Here is an 18,771-nt window from a genome sequence, read left to right as displayed (position 1 = left end):
TAAAAATAGTACTTTGGCTTATGAATTTATAATATATATCTATATCTTTAGTATATATAAAATAAGTATATTTACATCTAGATTGTAATAGTTTTCTTAACTTACCAAATAAATTAGAGCTGCATATGAAGCATACATGATGCTAGTTAAAGCAGTCTTTGCTGGAAAAGAAATGATTTCAAACAAAGAACCCCTCCTGACCTGCAAAAACAGAAAAGAGTTTTCTTATTATAATAACAGTTTTCAATGTTACAATGTTAAATTTTACCATGTTATTGTAAAATGAGAATTTCAACAGTTCTTTCTAAAGGACATTATCTAGTGAATCTACCTGGGGTTTTTTTTCCACAATCTGAAAATATTTTGGTTTATTTTTCTCTCTCAATATGAAAGATCTATAAAACACCTTGCATTTCCAAAATCTAAATTACTTTGACTTTTTTACATTTAACAAGTGTGCTCACTAGGGGGTGCCACTGTGCACATTAGAAAAAAAGTCTTTTCTTTGTTCAAATTCATGTAATCATCCTTTACTAAATTATTCACCTCTTCAATAAGGAGACAGCAATCAAAATACTAAGCATTTCCTGCAGATTAATGACCTGCTTGGAAATGTTAATCATGAGACTGCTGAAGGCCAGCATTAACCTTAGAAGAACATTAAGCTTCAAGAAATGCACTGTGCTTACATCCAGCATGCATTTTGAAACAGAGAAGGTTTACACCAATAATGAATTTGTCTCTCAGATGTTTCTAGCTTCAGGTAGTAGCTGCCCCTGCCTCAAACATAATAGAATATATTTAGTTTAAGGGAACTGTACTCTCTTCTAGGTCACCTCTGTTGCCTTGAGTAGGGTATGAAATGAGGACATAAGGAAAAACATTCCTTTCCCATTCAGCAGTGAAGTGGCAGTTAGCCATGCTCCTCTGAGGTAAGCGCCAAGACACTGAGTGGCTTCAGTAACTCCCAAAGGTACAGGCTTTAGCTAATAAAACCATGTAAATACACAGTAAAAATGCATTCAAACTAGAAATAACAGTATGTATGTGTACATTAAAGTTATTTATAACACTGAAAAATTTAAACAGTTGATAGCAGGACAGTTAGGTAAATTAAGCTTTATCTACTCAATGGCATAGTATAGCCTTTTAAAAGGTGCTTCTGAGGAATGTGTAATACCATTCTGTTGAGCAAACATTTGTATGGCACTGTGTTCTAAGTGGTTGTTGTAGTATCTTCAGTTTTTGCTACTGCTGCCACTGCTGAATGAAGGACAAAACTGCCCATCATAATTTACCCTCTTCTCTCTGTTAAGTGATTTTTGGAATGCTGAAGCCAAGAACACTCTCTAGCCTACCAGCTGAGAGATGGAGGTGGGGGATGGGGTTGGGAAGAGTTCCTTCTTGTTCGTTTTCCAGGCTGTACTAACTCCTAGATACAGAGATAGGTAGGAGGAGTTTCAGCCCACACTCCATAAGTCAGTCTGGAAAACCTCCCAGAGTTCCTGGCTTCTGGAAAGAGTTTCCAGGAAACGAAGCAGCTGCTGTTCTTTCCCTCTTGCTAGAAGAATCATATTGATAGTGTGCCTTTGAATCCTGCTATTAGACTACAGGCAGAAAAACATAAAAGTAGAAAGCAGACATTAGGAAAGAAAGAAGATGTGCTCCAACAAAATGCCTCCTAGCAGAGTAAAAGATTCATGAGTTTGTGAACCTATGAACGTACAGTCGAGAGGTCCATATTCAATAATTCGTAGGCTATATACAATAAAAACAAGTGATGTCTGCATGCAGGAGAAATTACGGTTTCTACTACTTTTTTTTCAGATTTTGTCCTTCATCTAACATAATTAAAACTGATTACTTTTCAAAGTTTCAAAATAGATTATATATCTGATATATGTTATGCTTCTGAATGATGAATCTGTATATTGCTTAAGGGTCAGTTTTTCACCATTTTAATGCTTTTGATAAATGCTTCCTATTCCTGTAACAAGTAATTCCTGTAGAAAATACATTTCCTCCAAAATTTATATGGCTACTGGCAGGTAGCTATTTTTCAATGTTATGACCCACTTCCAATATATGTTTTTCATATTATAAACCATGCTGTTTCATCTTTGCTTGTTCTAAGCAGGAATAGCATATGATAAAATAAATAAATAACAGGAGATATTTGCATATCAAAGGTTTTATTTAGATTGTCTCAGTCATTTAAAAAATTTTATCCTAACGTATTATATTAGTTTTATTTGCATATTTAAAAGTATCTTGATATCAGTATTATGCCCATATATTTTTTGAATTTTTAATATTAACAATAATATGAGTGTATAAGATATTTGGATATATACGATATGTGGATATGTTATATGGTCATAATAACATCAGATACATGGGTATTTCAACAGTAAAAATATGTCAATCTTTAATGAAATTTCTGCCACATAATTTTATGTTCCACTTCTGCCACATAACTTTGACTGCCTCGTCTCACAAAAGTAGTATCTGTGATTATCTTATTTTCAATAATACTGAGATAAATCACAAAAAAAGCAAACGGTAAATAGTTTAGAAAATAATAAAAATCCACTTATAGATAACCTGAAGGATAAAGGATCACCAGGCCCAACTTAGTTTATGTTGTTCAAAACCACCTTGAAGAAGGATACCCAGGGAGTAATGGGAAACTTTAACTCCGTGATTCACAAATAAGTATTGCAAGAAGTACCGACTGGTTAATAGGTCCAGAACAAAACCCTTTCCTGTAAGTTTGGAAAAGCTACATGATCATGTCTTTGCTTTAGCAAACTACAGTATTCCTGAGCACAGGGAGGGCTGCTAGCAGTGCACAGTAAACAAAGCTATTTGACTTTGTTTACCCAGTATTATTATCCTCTTGAACACTGTTTTTGAGTAAGTTCTTACTCACATAGTCCTATTAAAGCTCAAATGTCCCAACCTCTGGAGAAGTATGTCTTTAAGATTCCAGCTATTCTACTTTCTAGGAATTGTCCTTTTTCCTCAGGTGTTGAATTACACCACCCAAGATTACCGCATGGCAGGCCCATCTAAGACCTGTAGAGGTTCTTGATATTTTTGAGTTTCACACATGTTTTTTATACAAAATATGTGAAGTTTGAGTTTAAACCCCAAACTGGAGTCTACCGTGAAGGGTTGGGGTGAGGAAAAAACTTCTTCGAAAAGCATCTGATCTTCATCCTGAAAAAGGGAATACAAGTTCACTGGGATCCATATATATCACAGGCATTTTGGATGCTGAGGGTTTTCTTCCCTTTTGCCTGTATCTTGCCTACACCACTCCAGAGTGCCTACACAAAGGAGAAACAGTCATCTCTTAATGCTACTATAAGGAAGATTCTATCATAGGAAGAGCGCCTGGTCCTGTGGCCCTGCATTGCCTTGCCAAAGTCAACAACTATGTCTGGGAGCTGACGTGTCTTGGCTGGAGTCAGCATTCAAGCTGATTATCTAGGTCACTGCAGCCTAAAGCAGCTGCAAGCTTTACTCATCCAGACAGCTTACAAAGCTAAGCAGATGCACCATTCTCTAAGTACTGATCCTGGGCATGTTGAAAACCACCAAGATATATCTAACCAGGGTTTTCCATTCCTGAGGCCCTTTTAGGACTCGCAGATATCTTGCTATAATCTCAACCCTGCATAACCTGGAAGGGTTTGAGAAGCAACCTGATTCAGCACCTCATCCATAAAGACAGGTGCAAAGGAAGTCTCTTTCAACAAGATGGCCAGCTGGAGAAGACTGACTCCAACTATGCGCTCATGTTACAACAAGCCATAGGGATCTCTTCAGGTCACTTGTATCAATTGGGTCTTTGGAGAGTTCATATTGGGCTCAATATCTTTGAATATGTTAACATATATAAGACTTACTCTAGGTCTGAGCACACAACCAGAAAGCCAAGAGAGCTCCTGTAACAACATTCATGCTCTAATTATCTTGAGGAGACTATTACTGTATGCTTCATCTCAGACCACGTCAGGCTAAAATACTATCCTAGTCATAGTGTCCTAATGAAAATGCTCCTCTATTACATGTTCTTGAAGGAGTAATCTGACTGGCATTTCCAGCTACATAATATCCAACAAGAGTGTTGGTAGGACCATTTGCTCTATGTACAAAAGTATCTTTCTATCATTAATTATCCTCAGATCAGTGACAAGACAGAGCATATCAAGGGGATCTTTAACACACACCTTCAGATAGGTTAGCTAGTCTGCTTATCTTCCTACATAAAGTAATATCCTCCATGCATCAACAAAGCATATCTATCCCCTTGCATAGGCAGTTCCAGATTTTACTCCTTTTACTTCTCTGCACACCAGGAAGTTCTACCTTGACACAGGCAGTCTGGCAATCCTTGAAGGAATTCATGCTGGAATCCACTCTGAGTAAGCTAAACTCTGTCACTGTGAAAAGACAGCCAAGCAATGTATGTACCAGGGCTAGTGTGATTCACTATTCTTTGGAATTATATGCTCCTTGTTGCTGGGTATACTTTGCACACTCTGATCATTCACTTACTGCACTCCACTGACACTCCTTACTTGCCTATCACCCCCACTACATATAGGGCAAAGGCAAGACATCTAGGAATCCTAATATCTAAACTAGTGATTGTACATGTCAATAAATATATGTTGAATAAAATGAAAAAGTAGAATAACACTTCTCTTACTTCCAGAAAGAAATTTAACTGTCTTATATTAACACTCATAAAAGATACTAAGTAAAGCTGACGGATATCTGGTTCTAGTAGCACGGCAGACTGAGCTAATGTGGAACCCCCATACACACACACAAAATACTAGAAATTCTATATAAAATCAAACTCCAAAATGTAATACAAGAAAGAAAAAAGGAAAGAAGGAAAGATTGATTGATTCCCGGGGTGCCTGAGTGGCTCAGTTGGTTCAGTGACCAAGTCTTGATTTCTACCCAAGTCATGATCTCCTGGTTCATGGGATGGAGCCCCGCACCAGACTATGTGCTGGCGGTGCAGAGCCTGCTAGGGATTCTCTCTCCCTCCCCCTCTCTCTCTCTGTCCCTCCCCCTCATGCTCTTTCTCCTTCTCTCTCTCCCTCTCTCTCAAAGAAATAAACATATTTTTTTAAAAAAAGAAAGATTCCCCTGTGCTAGGAACTAAAAGGTGGAGCAGTAAGAGTGTGTGTATATGCCCAGGAGGTATCAAAAAGAGGTAAGTGAAAGGAAAATATGAGGAAGGTAAACAGACATAAAGAATAAAATGAAAAGGCCCAAGGTATGTTGAATAGATATTCCAGAGGAAGAGATTAGAGAAAATGAGAAAGAGGCAATATTTGAACAAAGAACAGCTAAGAATTTTCCAGAATTGAAGAAATTATCCTGATTCAAGAATCACTCTGATTCCCAAGAAAGTGAAAAGCATTTTGGCAACAGCTAATACAACTGAAGATGTGCATCCCTCATAACCTAGTAATCAATCCCTCTTCTAGATATACCCTTGGAGAATATTTCACACACATGGATAAGGAGTCATTTACAAGAGTGTTTACTGAAATACTGTTTGTAATAAAAACAATTTGAAAACTAATTTGCCCATCTGTCCAATAATAAACTGTGCATTATTTTTTTCTTAAAATGGGATACCACAAAGAAGATAATAAACCACAGCTACACATACCAAAAATGTTGAGTACAGGTGCCTAGATGTTTCAGTCATTTAAGTGTTTAACTCTTTGATTTTGGCTCAGGTCATGATCTCACAGTTAATGAGATTGAGCCCTGTGTGGGGCTCTCTGCTGGCAGCACAGAGCCTACTTGGTATATTCTCTCTCTCTCTCCCTCCACCTCTCTATGCCCCTCCCCCACTCACTCTTGCACACGCACTCTCACTCTCAAAATAAATATTTGAAAAAAATGTTGGGTGAAAAAAAGAAAATTACAGAAGGATGCATATAGTGTAATATCATTTATATAAGTTTTAAATATGTGAAGAATAATAGATGTGTACAAATGTAGTGAAAATATGAAAGTATGCATAGAAGTGCTCCTATCAATGTCTGGATAATGGTTACCTCTGGTGGAGAAAAAATGGGAATGAATTGGGACATGGTTAATTTTATTTCTTCTTATAGAGGAAATATCTGAGGGCAACATTGCAAAGTATTACTACCAATTTAAATTTGGGTGGGATTTTGATAAACTACCTTTTATATGTTTTGAAATATTTTATTGATAAGAATTTTAAAAATTAAAGCTAGATTCTAAGACAATTAGGACAAGAGCAAAGGAGAAGAAATTTCATAGGTGTTGATTCTGAATTGATGTCAAAGAGACTGTCACAGTCATCATACGGACCTTAGGTGATTTATTCCCTCAACCTGCTTCTGTGGTCTCAGGTTCCCGGACTAAGCTATCACAACTAAGCTCTAAATGTACCTGTGAACCACACTGTCAGGGCAAAAAGGCAGATGCATTGTGTTTCTCAGTTCTCATGGCTAGTTAAAAGAAAACACAATTTAACTGGAAAAATAGATTATTTTCCTGCCACTGAATTTTCATGAGTATTGGAAGACAATTCTCCATGGATGTCTCTCTTTCCCTGTACAGACTGGACCTTCTGAGCAAAGGACATAGTTGAATAGGAAGCAGATTTCGAAGCTAGAGAAAATATATTCCTCCAGAGAGAGTTAGAGATGTACCTACCAAGAGCTTTCACCTTCACCCATTGGAGACATCTGCTTCTGTCTCCAATCCCCTCTCTCTGTCTTTCTCTCTATTCCCACCGCACCCCCCCACCCCCAAAGCTGGGCAGATACACCAACGTCCTTTTTTTTCTTTTAAGTTTATTTATTTATTTTGAGAGAGAGCGAGCGAGTGAGCACAAGCAGGGGAGGGGCAGAGAGGGAGAAAGAGAAAGAGAGAGAGAGAGAATCCCAAGCAGGCTTTGCACAGGGCTCGAAGTCACAAACTGTGAGATCATGACCTGAACCGAAACCAAGAGTTGGACGCTTCACCGATTGAGCCACTCAGGTGCCCTGCCAACACTCCTATAAAAGCTAAGTCTCCTAATTTCAGGCTCCTCTCCTATGATGCAACTCACTACATGCATAAGTCACATGTGGCTCTCATCACATCGCCCTGAGGGAACTGAGGGGTTATGGAAATGACACAAGACACTTCTCTGGCTGCTGCTTCTGCTTCTGCAGTAGATAAACAATCTCTGTCTCTGATTCAAGGGAATCTCGTGTCTCTATCAGTGTGTGTGTGTTTGTACACTTGTGGCAGGCTAATTTGTTAGCTTCTAAAGAATGTAAAGTCTTAGATTCTTCAGTTCTAGCTTAGTAAAGAGGAGCAAAAAGAATGATTAAATAACATAATGGATAAAGTCTTTAAACTTGATTTCATAATAAATACAGAAATATTCTTCAAGGAAAACTTCTTATATCAACCATCTGTAAAAAGCTATGGGTCTAACAATGCAAGGAAAGAAACATCAATGCAAAACATTCATTTTGGAAATGTATTTCAATTGGAATTATACAGCTCAGCTACATTTCTTTCTGACAACCTAAAGATGCAGGAATACTTAGAGAATCCAGTAGTTAATAAACACAAAGCATTTTTTACTTTCTCAAACATCAGGTTATAAGGGAGCCTTTTGTAATTGCTATCTCAAGCAATGCATAGTTTAACTATCTGGTGATTTCTGGAAATGTTAAAAATCTTTGATTAAAGAGAGATTCCTATGTAGTGGATATTTTGTTGATTCTAGCCATCCATCATCTATTTGCTCATTTTTTCAAAATAGCCCAAATTTTGTCTGAGGATTCATCCTTCCCCCCATTCTCTGGTCATGTGGTCTGGATGGAGCTCCGACATCCACTGTAGGGAAAAAATAGGCAATCAAGTCCTAGGTCAATCAGTGCACCCAATTTCCCTGGTTTAGAGGTAAGCCCATCTCCAAGATTCAACCTCAGGGCTTGTCTAGGAATGCAGGGTCAAGGACTTTCATTCTTTGCTGCGGTAACTGAACCTGGAAGGATGGAGTCCTGGCAACAGCTGCAAATCACCTTGCATCCATGAAGGATAAAGCGGTCTGTAAGTGGAGTCAACACAGAGGAAGCAGAGCCAGGAGATGGGGGAAAAGAGAAAAACAGGACCCTGAAGGCATCATTTGAGCACCTCTATCCTGAAGCCTTATCAACTCCGGATTGCTCAACTGCATAAACTGATACATCTTTCTGGCTTAACTCCACTTGAGTGAGGGTTTTTCTCCCTTCAACAACAGAGTCAAAATGACATACTCTGGGGTTTAGGTACCAAACTTGCAGGATTCCAATATTTTGTAGCAAATGTTTAGAGTGCTTTGAAAAATGTCCAGATGGAAAAACCCACAGTTCCACACCATAAAGTTTAGAATAAAAGAAACTGGTCCTGAAAAAGTTTTAAGAGCTGCTGTCCTTAGCAAAAGATAACAAACAGACCCTTAGTACAACCATGTAGAACATGTAAATTGAAATATACTTGGATATTGATGGGACTCTCAAAATGAGTTTATAGTTGAATGTACTAAAATATGTTAAATCAAACAAAGATTGTCTTGGAAAGATAGCAAGGTTATGGGGAAAAAGGACAAAACCATTTTTTATGGCTTGTTAAAGGATTCCTTTTAGGTTTGCAATAATTGATAATTTGTATGGTAATATTTAGGTTGAACCATTTGAAATTTACAGTTTCATAGAGTTCAGACAAAAAACAAAACAGGAAAAAAGTCCACATTACTTCCTCTTTCAAATTTACTTAAACCAGAATATATATACCATATTGAAAAAGGCCAAACCATTCATTTCTTTTCCAAACTATTCTCATTTTATACGTAGGACAACCAAATGTGCTACATTTTTATTTTTCAGATCCTGCGATTTCAAAACAGCTTCTTAAAAAAGAGTGCATATGTCATGCAAATGTAGTATTCACTTACCTGCATGTTGTATAGGGGTTGCTTTGGTGCATTAACCTCCCTCAGCAAGCGATGCGATAGGTCCCTTAACTCTAAAAGTCTACAAGCAAGCTGAGGTTGCAGAAGTTTGGCCACTGATTTGGAAGATCTGGATATGCTGTTTAATCCTTGAATTAATGTTCCTCGATTGATCTTCGCTAAAGCGACAGCCATTCTGATTTTGGATGGTTTTTGCATAGATTCTCTTTTCTGGAAGAAAAGCGTCTGAAAAGTGACTGATGTGTTGTTCTCCAGTGAATTATTAAAATCTACTTCAGGCCGAGACCAAGTACCACATAACAGTATATTATGCATGGTCCTATGCATATACTCAGTGTCCAATAAGTACATCCCACCCCTATGTACCTAAATATTTGAATATGTGATTTTTGCCGTAGCATAAATATCCAGAATTTAAGTTACTAGCCAAAAGATTTAAAATTTTCATTTTTCAGGGGCGCCTGGGCAGCTCACTCAGTTAAGCGACTGACTTGGCTTAGGACATGATCTCATGGTTTCTGGGTTTGAAACCTGCATTAGGCTCTGTGCCAACAGCTCAGAGCCTGGAGCCTGCTTTATATTCTGTGTCTTCCTCTCTCTCTGCCCCTCCTTTACTTGAGCTCTGTCTCTTGCACTCTCAAAAAATAAACACTAAAAAAAACTAAAAAAATAAAATAAAATTTTCATTTTTCTCCTTGGGTGTATTTATTTTTGCATTGAGTTTTTTTAAACAGCTCTTTCAAAAGTAAACAGTTCTTATTCAAATATTATTCAGTGTTTGAATTATTCAAACTAATTCTTATTCAAAACTATTACAAATATTTCCCAGTTTACTTTAAAACATTAAGTGATAAAGCATACATACATAATGCATTGTGCAATATAAAAAATAAAATATCCTATATACTAATTAACAAGCTTAAGGAACTTTTACCTGTAAAAACTTAAAAACTTCTATGACCATTCTGATAGAAAAAAATTGTAGCATTAAGAAAACATATGACATGTACATCTTTCTCTGCTGTACCAGAAGGTGAACCACAGAGAAATTACTTACAATGTGGTTAGACTGCATTCCAGGCAACAGGCAAGTATAGTTGCCATTAATCATTTAAGTAATTTTATGGGCTATTCTGGCTTTTTTGTATACGACTTAGAGGAAACTAATGGTTCATAACACAAATAAGCAACTTTGAATCTCTGCTTATTGAGTCCAAAAATATAAACACAAAATATCTTTTAGATGGAGGTTTTTTTTTTTTTTTGGTCTACAATGAGCAACATGTATTTGTTGAAGAGCTAATGTACTATATATATACTTTAAATGCATCAGCTTTTATCCTGAAGAAATAATTTTATTATTGCTGATTTTGTCATTAAAGTTCAGTACTTCTTTTACTGTTGAGAATTTGTTATTGGAAATAACCAAAAGCTGTTCTAGCCTATCAATGAGGATATATTTCTGCAGATCTGGTATCTTATTGTGGTTTAATCTGTTAACTTTACTGGGGCACCTGGGTGGCTCAGTCGGTTGGGCATCTGACTTTGGCTCTCGGGTCATGATTTCAAGGTTCATGGGTATGAGCCCCACATCAGGCTCTGTACTGACAGCTTGGAGCCTGCTTCAGATTCTTTCTCCTTCTCTATCTGTCCCTCCCACTCTCTGTCTGTCCCTAACTCATGCTCTCTCTCTCACTCTCTCCCTAAAATAAACATTACAAAACTTTTTAAAAAATCTGTTAACTTTACTGAAAAAGTCCCATTAACCTACCTTTGGTCTCAACCCTCCTAGTCAATACTAACAGTTCAGAAGACAATCTAAGTTGTGGGCTGCTAGAATGGCTGCAATTCCAAGTCAATTTAGGGTAGAGAAACCCTTAAAAGTAGTTATGCGGTGGGTAAAACAAGCAAAATCACACACAGGTGCAATCACTTGATATTATATCTGGGTTTCAAGCACACCAGGGGGAGAAACCACAATTATCTGCAATAGACAAAGCTCTTGCACATACAGATTCAATTTCTCTTACGATCCTATGCTTTGCTTCACTGATTCTTCCTCCCAACTCCTCAAGTTGGAGAAGCTAGAATGTCTGGTTTTACTTCTGATTACAGTTTACTGTGCTTTTTCTCATCATTTATAACCATAAAGTGAGGGCCATATTGCCACGGCAAACAATAGTGGGACATGTGCAGTTCCACCGATACTGAAATTTCATCTAATAGTCATTCAGTGTATTAAGGACTCTATCTCTTACAGAGGCAAGACATTAACATTATGGAGCTTCCCTCTCTGTACTCTGTGTCTTTACAAAATCTTGGTGATCTGTACCTATTGGCCTGGATTCACTAACTTTACTCAGATATTTCTATTACCTAATCTTGATTCATTCCCCCAAACACTATACTAGATTGATCCATTCAACCTTTTCCTCTTTTGTAATACTATTTTTCTAAATATTTTCCTCTGGAGAGACACAAGTCTACTTGTAATTGATAATCCGCTAATCGAAACTCTCCTGTAGGATCATATAATTTGTGTTGACCAAAATACAGCATTTATGATAAACAGTATTTTTAAAAATTCAAGTGTGCATTACAATAATGCTTTAGTGCCCTTTGCATATTTCTCTTTTCAGTATTGTCATAAATTCATAGCTTTTTCCAACGGACTCAACCAGTTCCTAATTAATATCATCTTTGTTTCCCTTAAATGCTGAAATAGTTACAATTTGATGACTTTGCTTCCCTTCATGATTTTTAAATTGCTTTCCTTTTTCTAGACTTTCATAGTTACCTCTGAAAGAAATATTGCCTCCAGCAACAAAATGTTTCTGACCCCTTTATTTTCCCTGACACAAAACATACAATCAACTTGTTCCCAAGAAGACCATTACTGCTTTTAGGAATAGTATTAGAAACCAAATCTGGGTACTGGGGTGCATACAAAGTGGGCTTTTATGGCTCTGAGAATAGGAAGGTAACAACAGAGGAGAGGCTACTTACAGTCCTTTAGACACAGAATAAGATCTTCCTCTGGAAAACAAAACAAAACAAAACAAAAACACTCATTGAGGCACCTGGGTGGCTCAGTTGGTTAAACACCTGACTCTTGATTTTGGCTCACGTCATGATCTCACAGCTCCTGAGACTGAGTCCTGCATTCAGCTCTGTGCTGACAGAGAGAAGTCTGCTTGGGATTTTCTATCCCTCGTTCTCCTTTACCCCTTTCCCAGTCTCTATCTCTCTCAAAATAAATAAATAAACATTTAAAAAATACCAGTTTATGGTAATGATTCCAATTCATTCTTAAGTGAATTTTTATTTTTATTTTTTTAACATTTTTAACTCATTTTTGAGAGACAGAGACAGGGCACAAGTCAGGGAGGGGCAGAGAGTGAGGGAGACACAGAATCTGAAGCAGGCTCCAGGCTCTGAGCTGTCAGCCAAGAGTGTGGCATGGAGCTCAAACTCACAAACCACAAGATCATGACCTGAGTCAAAGTCGGATGCTTAAGGGGCCGAGCCACCCAGGCGCCCCTTCAGTGAATTTTAAAAATAGGCTCTAGTAAAAAATTTTTAAATAAAAAGTTTTTGTCTTTTTTTGAGCTACCAGCTTTTCCTATGCTAGTATCTATGCTATGTGTTTTCCTACCAAACTATGTGTGTAAATTTGAATGTCGATCCCAAATTAAAAATTGCTCATTTCTTTTCCCTGGGTTGTTTTGTTTTGTTTGACTCTTAGCCTAAGCATCCTGGAATTGGTTGCTAAGTGTGCAAGTTTAGATGATTCTTTTTGTCAGTATCATCACCTCAGTACATTACCAAATGTCCAAAAAGAAATACCAAGTCCCCTCACCACCACCACCAGGTAATGTTCATTTGCCGCTAGAAACCTAGCATCAGTTAATCAGATTGTTTTGAAAGTCCTGCTCCAGATTTCACTATTTGAACTCCATTCTTTGAATATATCCTGCTTTCCCTTTTTCTTTTCTTTTTGTTTCCTAGAGCCATGCCCATTTCTCTAACATCAGCAGTTTTCATGCTGAACTTCAATTTCTATTACATCAGCTTTTTACTACTCTACATCCCAAAAACTAGCCTGTCAGCAAGTCTTATTCAATTCTTTCTCTGAATAGTCCTAGGATTTGACCACTTCTCACTGTGACCTGTGCCAACCCTCAGTCCATTCTATTTATACCATCTCTTCTCCAGACTAGTAAATGAGCCTCTTCAGTGGTCTTTCTGCTTCCCTCCTGGTCTATTTCCATTCTACTCCTCAACACCTCAGCCAGAGAGATACTAGTAAAACTTAGATCCTATCTTGCTTTTCTGCCCAGCTGCTTCAGTGGCTTCCTAGTGCACTCAGTATAAAATTACAAACCCTACAAAGGTTGCTTTTCTTTACCTCTCTACCCTCATTGTTGTTTTCTCTCCTTTCCCCTTAACTAGTTGTTGAGCTGGTTAGGTAATACTCCCACCTCAGGGACTTTGCATGAGCTATGCCATTTGATTCTTCAAAGGTACCAAGGTCTGCTCCCTCACTTCCCTCAAGTCTTAACTTAAGAATCACTTTCTCAGGGCACCTGGGTGGCTCAGGTGGTTGAGTGTCTAGCTGGCTCTGGATTTCTGGCCCAGGTCATGATCCTGGAGTCGTGGGATTGTCCCCTGAATCAGGCTCTGTGCTGAGTGTGGAGCATGCTTGAGATTCTCTCTGTCTCTTTCTGCACCTCTCCTCTGATCATGCGCTCGCGCTCTCTCTCTCTCTATCAAGTTAAAATACGAAATGAAAAAAAAATTTAAAAAAAGGAATCACTTTCTCACTATGACCCTCTCGGTCACCCTACCGTAACGGTCAGTTGTCCTCCCTGTTTCTACTCCCATTTCATATTTCTGCTCTATTTCTTCTTCTTCTTCTTATACCTACAACTTGTTTCTTGTTTTTCTACCTGACTAGGATGTAAGTTTTATGACAGCACTGTTTTATATCTGTTTGGATCGCTGACCTTTCCCTAGTACCTAGAATAGTGTCTGGAGCTAGTAGGGTGTTCTAAATATTTGTTGAAATGAAGAGTACCTGAGAATAGATTAATATAGAGGAGTAAATATACCAAATATTAAATTAGAAACCACCTTGACAGTGTTCAGTGTACAATATGCTCCATAACTTTCACAATTATGATAGTGCCACAACAACTCACCAAAGACAAAAATACAACTGAATCATAGAACACTTTAGTTACAGTCCTATTCTCATATTTAGAAATATTAATACCAACAAAAGTGATTTCCAAATGTTATTGGTGCAGCCCTAAGAGTTTTGTCCCATGTGTTAAAAACAAAGCCAAGCGGGGCGCCTGGGTGGCTTAGTCGGTTAAGCGTCCGACTTTCGCTTAGGTCATGATCTCGCGGTTCGTGGGTTCGAGCCCCACGTCGGGCTCTGTGCTGACTACCAGCTCAGAGCCTGGAGCCTGTTTCAGTCTGTGACTCCCTCTCTCTCTGACCCTCCCCTGCTCACTCTTTCTCTCTCCTAGAAATAATAAATTAAAAAAAAATTAAAGAAAAAAAAAGCCAAGAAAATTCAGAAAAGTACATCTACAGCTATAAAAATCCAAAATTTTACATGGATTCTAATATGTTCTGTTTACAACTCCCAATTTTATAAGGTTAAATGTAAAATAATTACAGAATAAAATACATGATCATCTTTAATAATTAAAACCATAAAAATTTACCCTATTTACCACCAAAGATTTCTCTCATTGAAGTAAAGATCATCGAACTAAAACTTTTTAGTTCCCTAATTGTAGAATACAGTTTCCATTTATTCAAATGTAAAAGTTTAATATGTTTAAATCCTCATGAAGAAATCATTTGCAAGTGTAAACCTTTAAAACCTACTTTTTGCTAAAGGAAGTGGATATTGAAGGTATAGGATCTGGGTTCGACTGCAGAATACATGATATCAGAAGCCATGACCTCAAGGCAAGACTCTAAAATTAACTTTCTTCAGCCTCAGGAAGAAAATTTCCTTCCAAATCATTAGTCATGAAGAACTATTTAATAACCATTACTCTGGTTATGTCCCTCTATACAAATCCCACCAAACGTTTTGTTTGTTTCAGGCCAACAAGATGGACTTTTCCTAAATAAATACATACATGTGTAAATTTTTTAAAAAGGGAGATTTAGATACTAATCATGAGATTTAGAAACTCAATTTAAATTTAATCATGAACTAACCTCAATTAACTAACTCCCCTTAAGTATTCTTTTTTTTTTTAATATTTTTATTTATTTCTAGGAGAGAGAGAGAGAGAGACAGCGTGAGCAGGGGAGGGTCAGAGAGAGAGGGAGTCACAGACTGAAACAGCCTCCAGGCTCTGAGCTGCCAGTCAGCACAGAGCCCGACGCGGGGCTGGAACCCACGAACCGCGAGCGAAAGTCGGACGCTTAACCGACTAAGCCACTCAGGCGCCCCCTCCCCTTAAGTATTCTTAAAACCACTTCTTTCAGCATACTTGGGAACGATGGATCATCCCCCAAATAATACAATTTGCAGCATTTACAATCTGACCTTTTAAAAAATAATTTAGCTGGGGCACCTGGGTGGCTCAGTTGGTTAAGCGTCGTACTTCGGCTGAGGTCATGGTCATAGGTTCGTGGGTTCAAGCCCCGCGTCAGGCTCTATGNGCTCCAGGCTCTGAGCTGGCAGTCAGCACAGAGCCCGATGCGGGGCTCGAACCCACGAACCGCGAGATCATGACCTAAGCGAAAGTCGGACGCTTAACCGACTAAGCCACCCAGGCGCCCCAGCAACACATTCTTTAAAGTAAATGGTGGAAAAAGTACAATGTAAGTGTTCTGAAAACGAGAAATAGAGTCAACTATTTTTATATGCTTCTCTGAATGAGATAAGTTCTCATAAATAAATGACTTCAGTGAGTTGGAAATAGGAACTCAGAGTTCTTTCTTTGGGATCAGAGTATTAATCTATTTCACTATTAAACGAAATTTATAGCTCAAGTGATAATGAGGCTAGTTGGAGGGTAGGAAGAGATGAAAGGAGCTGTGAAGAAAGTTGCAACTTTTTTCATTAGTAAACCTAGTTTCTTTAATGTTGGCAGTGGTGAGAGAATCACAACTTGGAAGCAGCAACAGGCATTTCCAGGCCAGTCTCTGGCTTCCTACGATTCACTTTGAGGCTTTCTTAGGAATTACTGCCACAACTGTGCTAGCCTTAACCATTTTATGTCCTAGACCAAGCAGGGTCACCTGCCCATTTCTTCCCATAATACTCCAGAGCATACTCAAGAAAAATGTCCAGCATTTGAAATGATTTTATACTGAAACTAGAGGACTGTAAAAAGGGTAAGCAACTAGACACCAAGTCTAAGACTGATTTATAAAGTCTGGTTTGCTACTGATTTATAAAGTCTGTTTTGCTGTCTGGCGGACCAGCATCTGGATACCATCTTTCCACTATGTATCCAGATACCTACACTTCACTATCAGCCCTCCTCAAAGTCTAGACCCAAAACCCATACCATTGGTTCATTTTACTTGATATTCTGGGAACATGCTATGCTTTCATACTTTTTGTCTTAAGTGACACTGCTTCCTCTGTCCCTATCCACTTACCCTATCACTTTTTTTCAATGTGAAAATTCATAATCATTCTCTGAGACCCACTTTGAGCATCCTTATTCCATAAACCTTTTCTGACCATTCAGAGTGGTAGAGTCCTGCATTCCTCTAAGATAAATTTACCTCTTAACCATATTCCAAACACAATTACTTGTTTACAATTCTGACTCCACTAGATTAAGCTCATTGACTGAAAGAATCCTGTTTTATCTCTGTATTCCCTGTGTCCGGTCCCAGCCAATAGCAAAGTATTTAATAAATGTCTGATGCCTGGCTGTCTGGATGAATGGTAAAAAGTGGTCCTAAGATCTTTCCTTTGGAATGAAATATATAGACTTTGTGATTACTATGTTACTCAGAGAGTTTTTTTGGTTTATTTCCAGGTTTTGGCTATGATGTTGGATACTGTCCAAAGTCTGATATCTGGATAAGGAGATTATTACTGTACCGTGTAACTTTACAACATATTCTACTCTAACTGTGGTCTAGATGGCTAAAATACATTTATCCATTAAGAGCTGTGTACCTTTAAGTAAACTAGGTTACAAGATATTTACTTTTTTTCCTGATCAGAGGTCTTTTCAAAATTCTCAACCCATCCATTCTCCAAATCCCAATATTTTATCTATCAAAACTCCTTTTGGGAACAGAGGTTATACAAAACATATGCACATATGGTTTGTTTAAACTGATACCACGATTTCCTTTCCACATTAAAACATACACCCATACTGTATTTATCTTTCCATTACTATAATTCGTATCACTTTTTTCACTGACTTAATAGCCATAGATTTTAGTTAAAATATATCTAGGTATATTTTTGATTTTATATTAAGCAAATCTTAAGCAAATGTAGCAAACCACATACGTTTCAATTGTGGCTATAAGAAGGTTCCAGATTTCCAGTCTGAAGATAGATATCTATCTCACTTCCTTGTCCACCATTTCTCTGCTTTCCACAGACCCACGCAATAAGTAAGATCTGAAATTTGTTTTTCTGAGGCAAAATTAATTTTTTTCTAAGCTACAGGTACTGATCTCAAAGTCAAGCATTAAATAATTGGTATGATCTTAAAAATTCAATATACTTTTTGCAATCCTTTTCAAAGTTATGAAATCACATTACCTGATTAGACTGTGATAATCTTAGAATGGTAGGGAATTCATCTTTAAACTCATCTAGGAGGTCCATGATTACTTTCTGGATCCCCTCAACTAAGACAAAAAGAGGTTGGGGGGGGAACAGCAGCTTAACTGAAAACATTCCCTATTCAAAATTCAATTCATTCAATTTAAAAGAACATGGGACACTGGGTCCACTTTGTAAGTAACTGGGAAAGCAAATAAATCCTAGGGGGTATTCATTCCCGGTTGTTTCCAACACCCATATCCCCTTTACAACGAGATTGCATATACTTCTTCCAGAAAAGTTCTTCAACACCTGTCCACATATCCACCCAACAGGTTTGATTGGCATGATGAGTTCTTGCTTGGGTTCCTAGTGCTTGGCAAGCTTGCAGGCCATGGCTGCACTTGTCCTACTCTGTCATTCATGAGGGATGAGGGCACCCTTCCACTCGGGAAAGCAGGCAAGGACAGAACCTACGGCTGATTGCCAGAATTCTTTGTTACTGCACAATGGGCCTCTGAGAACTTGTTACAGAATCTTCTGAAATCACACTGGCACTGAGAAGAGGAAGAATATGTTTGAAGGCAGAGGAGGAGGAGAAGGGAGAATGAAAAATAAGCTGTACTAAGGAGTTCTGCATTATATGTTGAATTTTGACCCAATTTCTATAGTGATATCTCAGTTAATAGATCATCTGAGAACAAAGCTCCCTTTGAAAAGAGTTGGCATATGCTTTGAAAAAAATGTTTCACATACGATGCCAAGTGGAAAAGAAACACCAGCAGTTAATTCAGAAATACTTCTGAACAGGTTGTTTTCTCTTCACTCAAAGGTCGCTAGGTCAAAGACAGGCAAAATTATAAAATCTATCATTTGTCTTCTTTAAAATGTCAAGCTTTTTTTCTTCTTCATCATCTTTCTCCTTCCTTCTCCTCTCCCACTTCATTTTTTCCCTATTTATCAAGTC

The 18,771-nt window shown here is 37.8% G+C and overlaps 1 protein-coding gene across 2 annotated transcripts in view; it reads right to left on the bottom strand.

Annotated features, from left to right (window-relative positions):
• The window catches only part of SPATA9 (spermatogenesis associated 9), a 23,497-nt gene extending 5,231 nt beyond the window's left edge, over positions 1-18,266 (bottom strand). The window contains exons 1-4 of one of the 2 annotated variants that reach the window (XM_077765223.1): positions 18,092-18,266; positions 17,802-17,890; positions 9,008-9,235; positions 106-201 (exon numbers count right to left, since the gene is read on the bottom strand). In XM_077765223.1, coding sequence (XP_077621349.1) covers positions 106-201; positions 9,008-9,235; positions 17,802-17,890; positions 18,092-18,152 — 474 coding nt within the window. In that variant the 5' untranslated portion in view covers positions 18,153-18,266. The remainder of the gene's footprint in view (positions 1-105; positions 202-9,007; positions 9,236-17,801; positions 17,891-18,091) is intronic. The other variant, XM_077765224.1, reaches the window with a different exon arrangement.
• Between the last annotated feature and the right edge of the window lie 505 nt (positions 18,267-18,771).

This window comes from Crocuta crocuta, unplaced genomic scaffold (assembly GCF_008692635.1).
Source record: "Crocuta crocuta isolate KB4526 unplaced genomic scaffold, BGI_CrCroc_1.0 scaffold645, whole genome shotgun sequence".
Classification (NCBI taxonomy): domain Eukaryota; kingdom Metazoa; phylum Chordata; class Mammalia; order Carnivora; family Hyaenidae; genus Crocuta; species Crocuta crocuta.
Note: the sequence above shows the minus strand (reverse complement) of the source record. Positions and strands in the feature narration are given on the sequence as shown.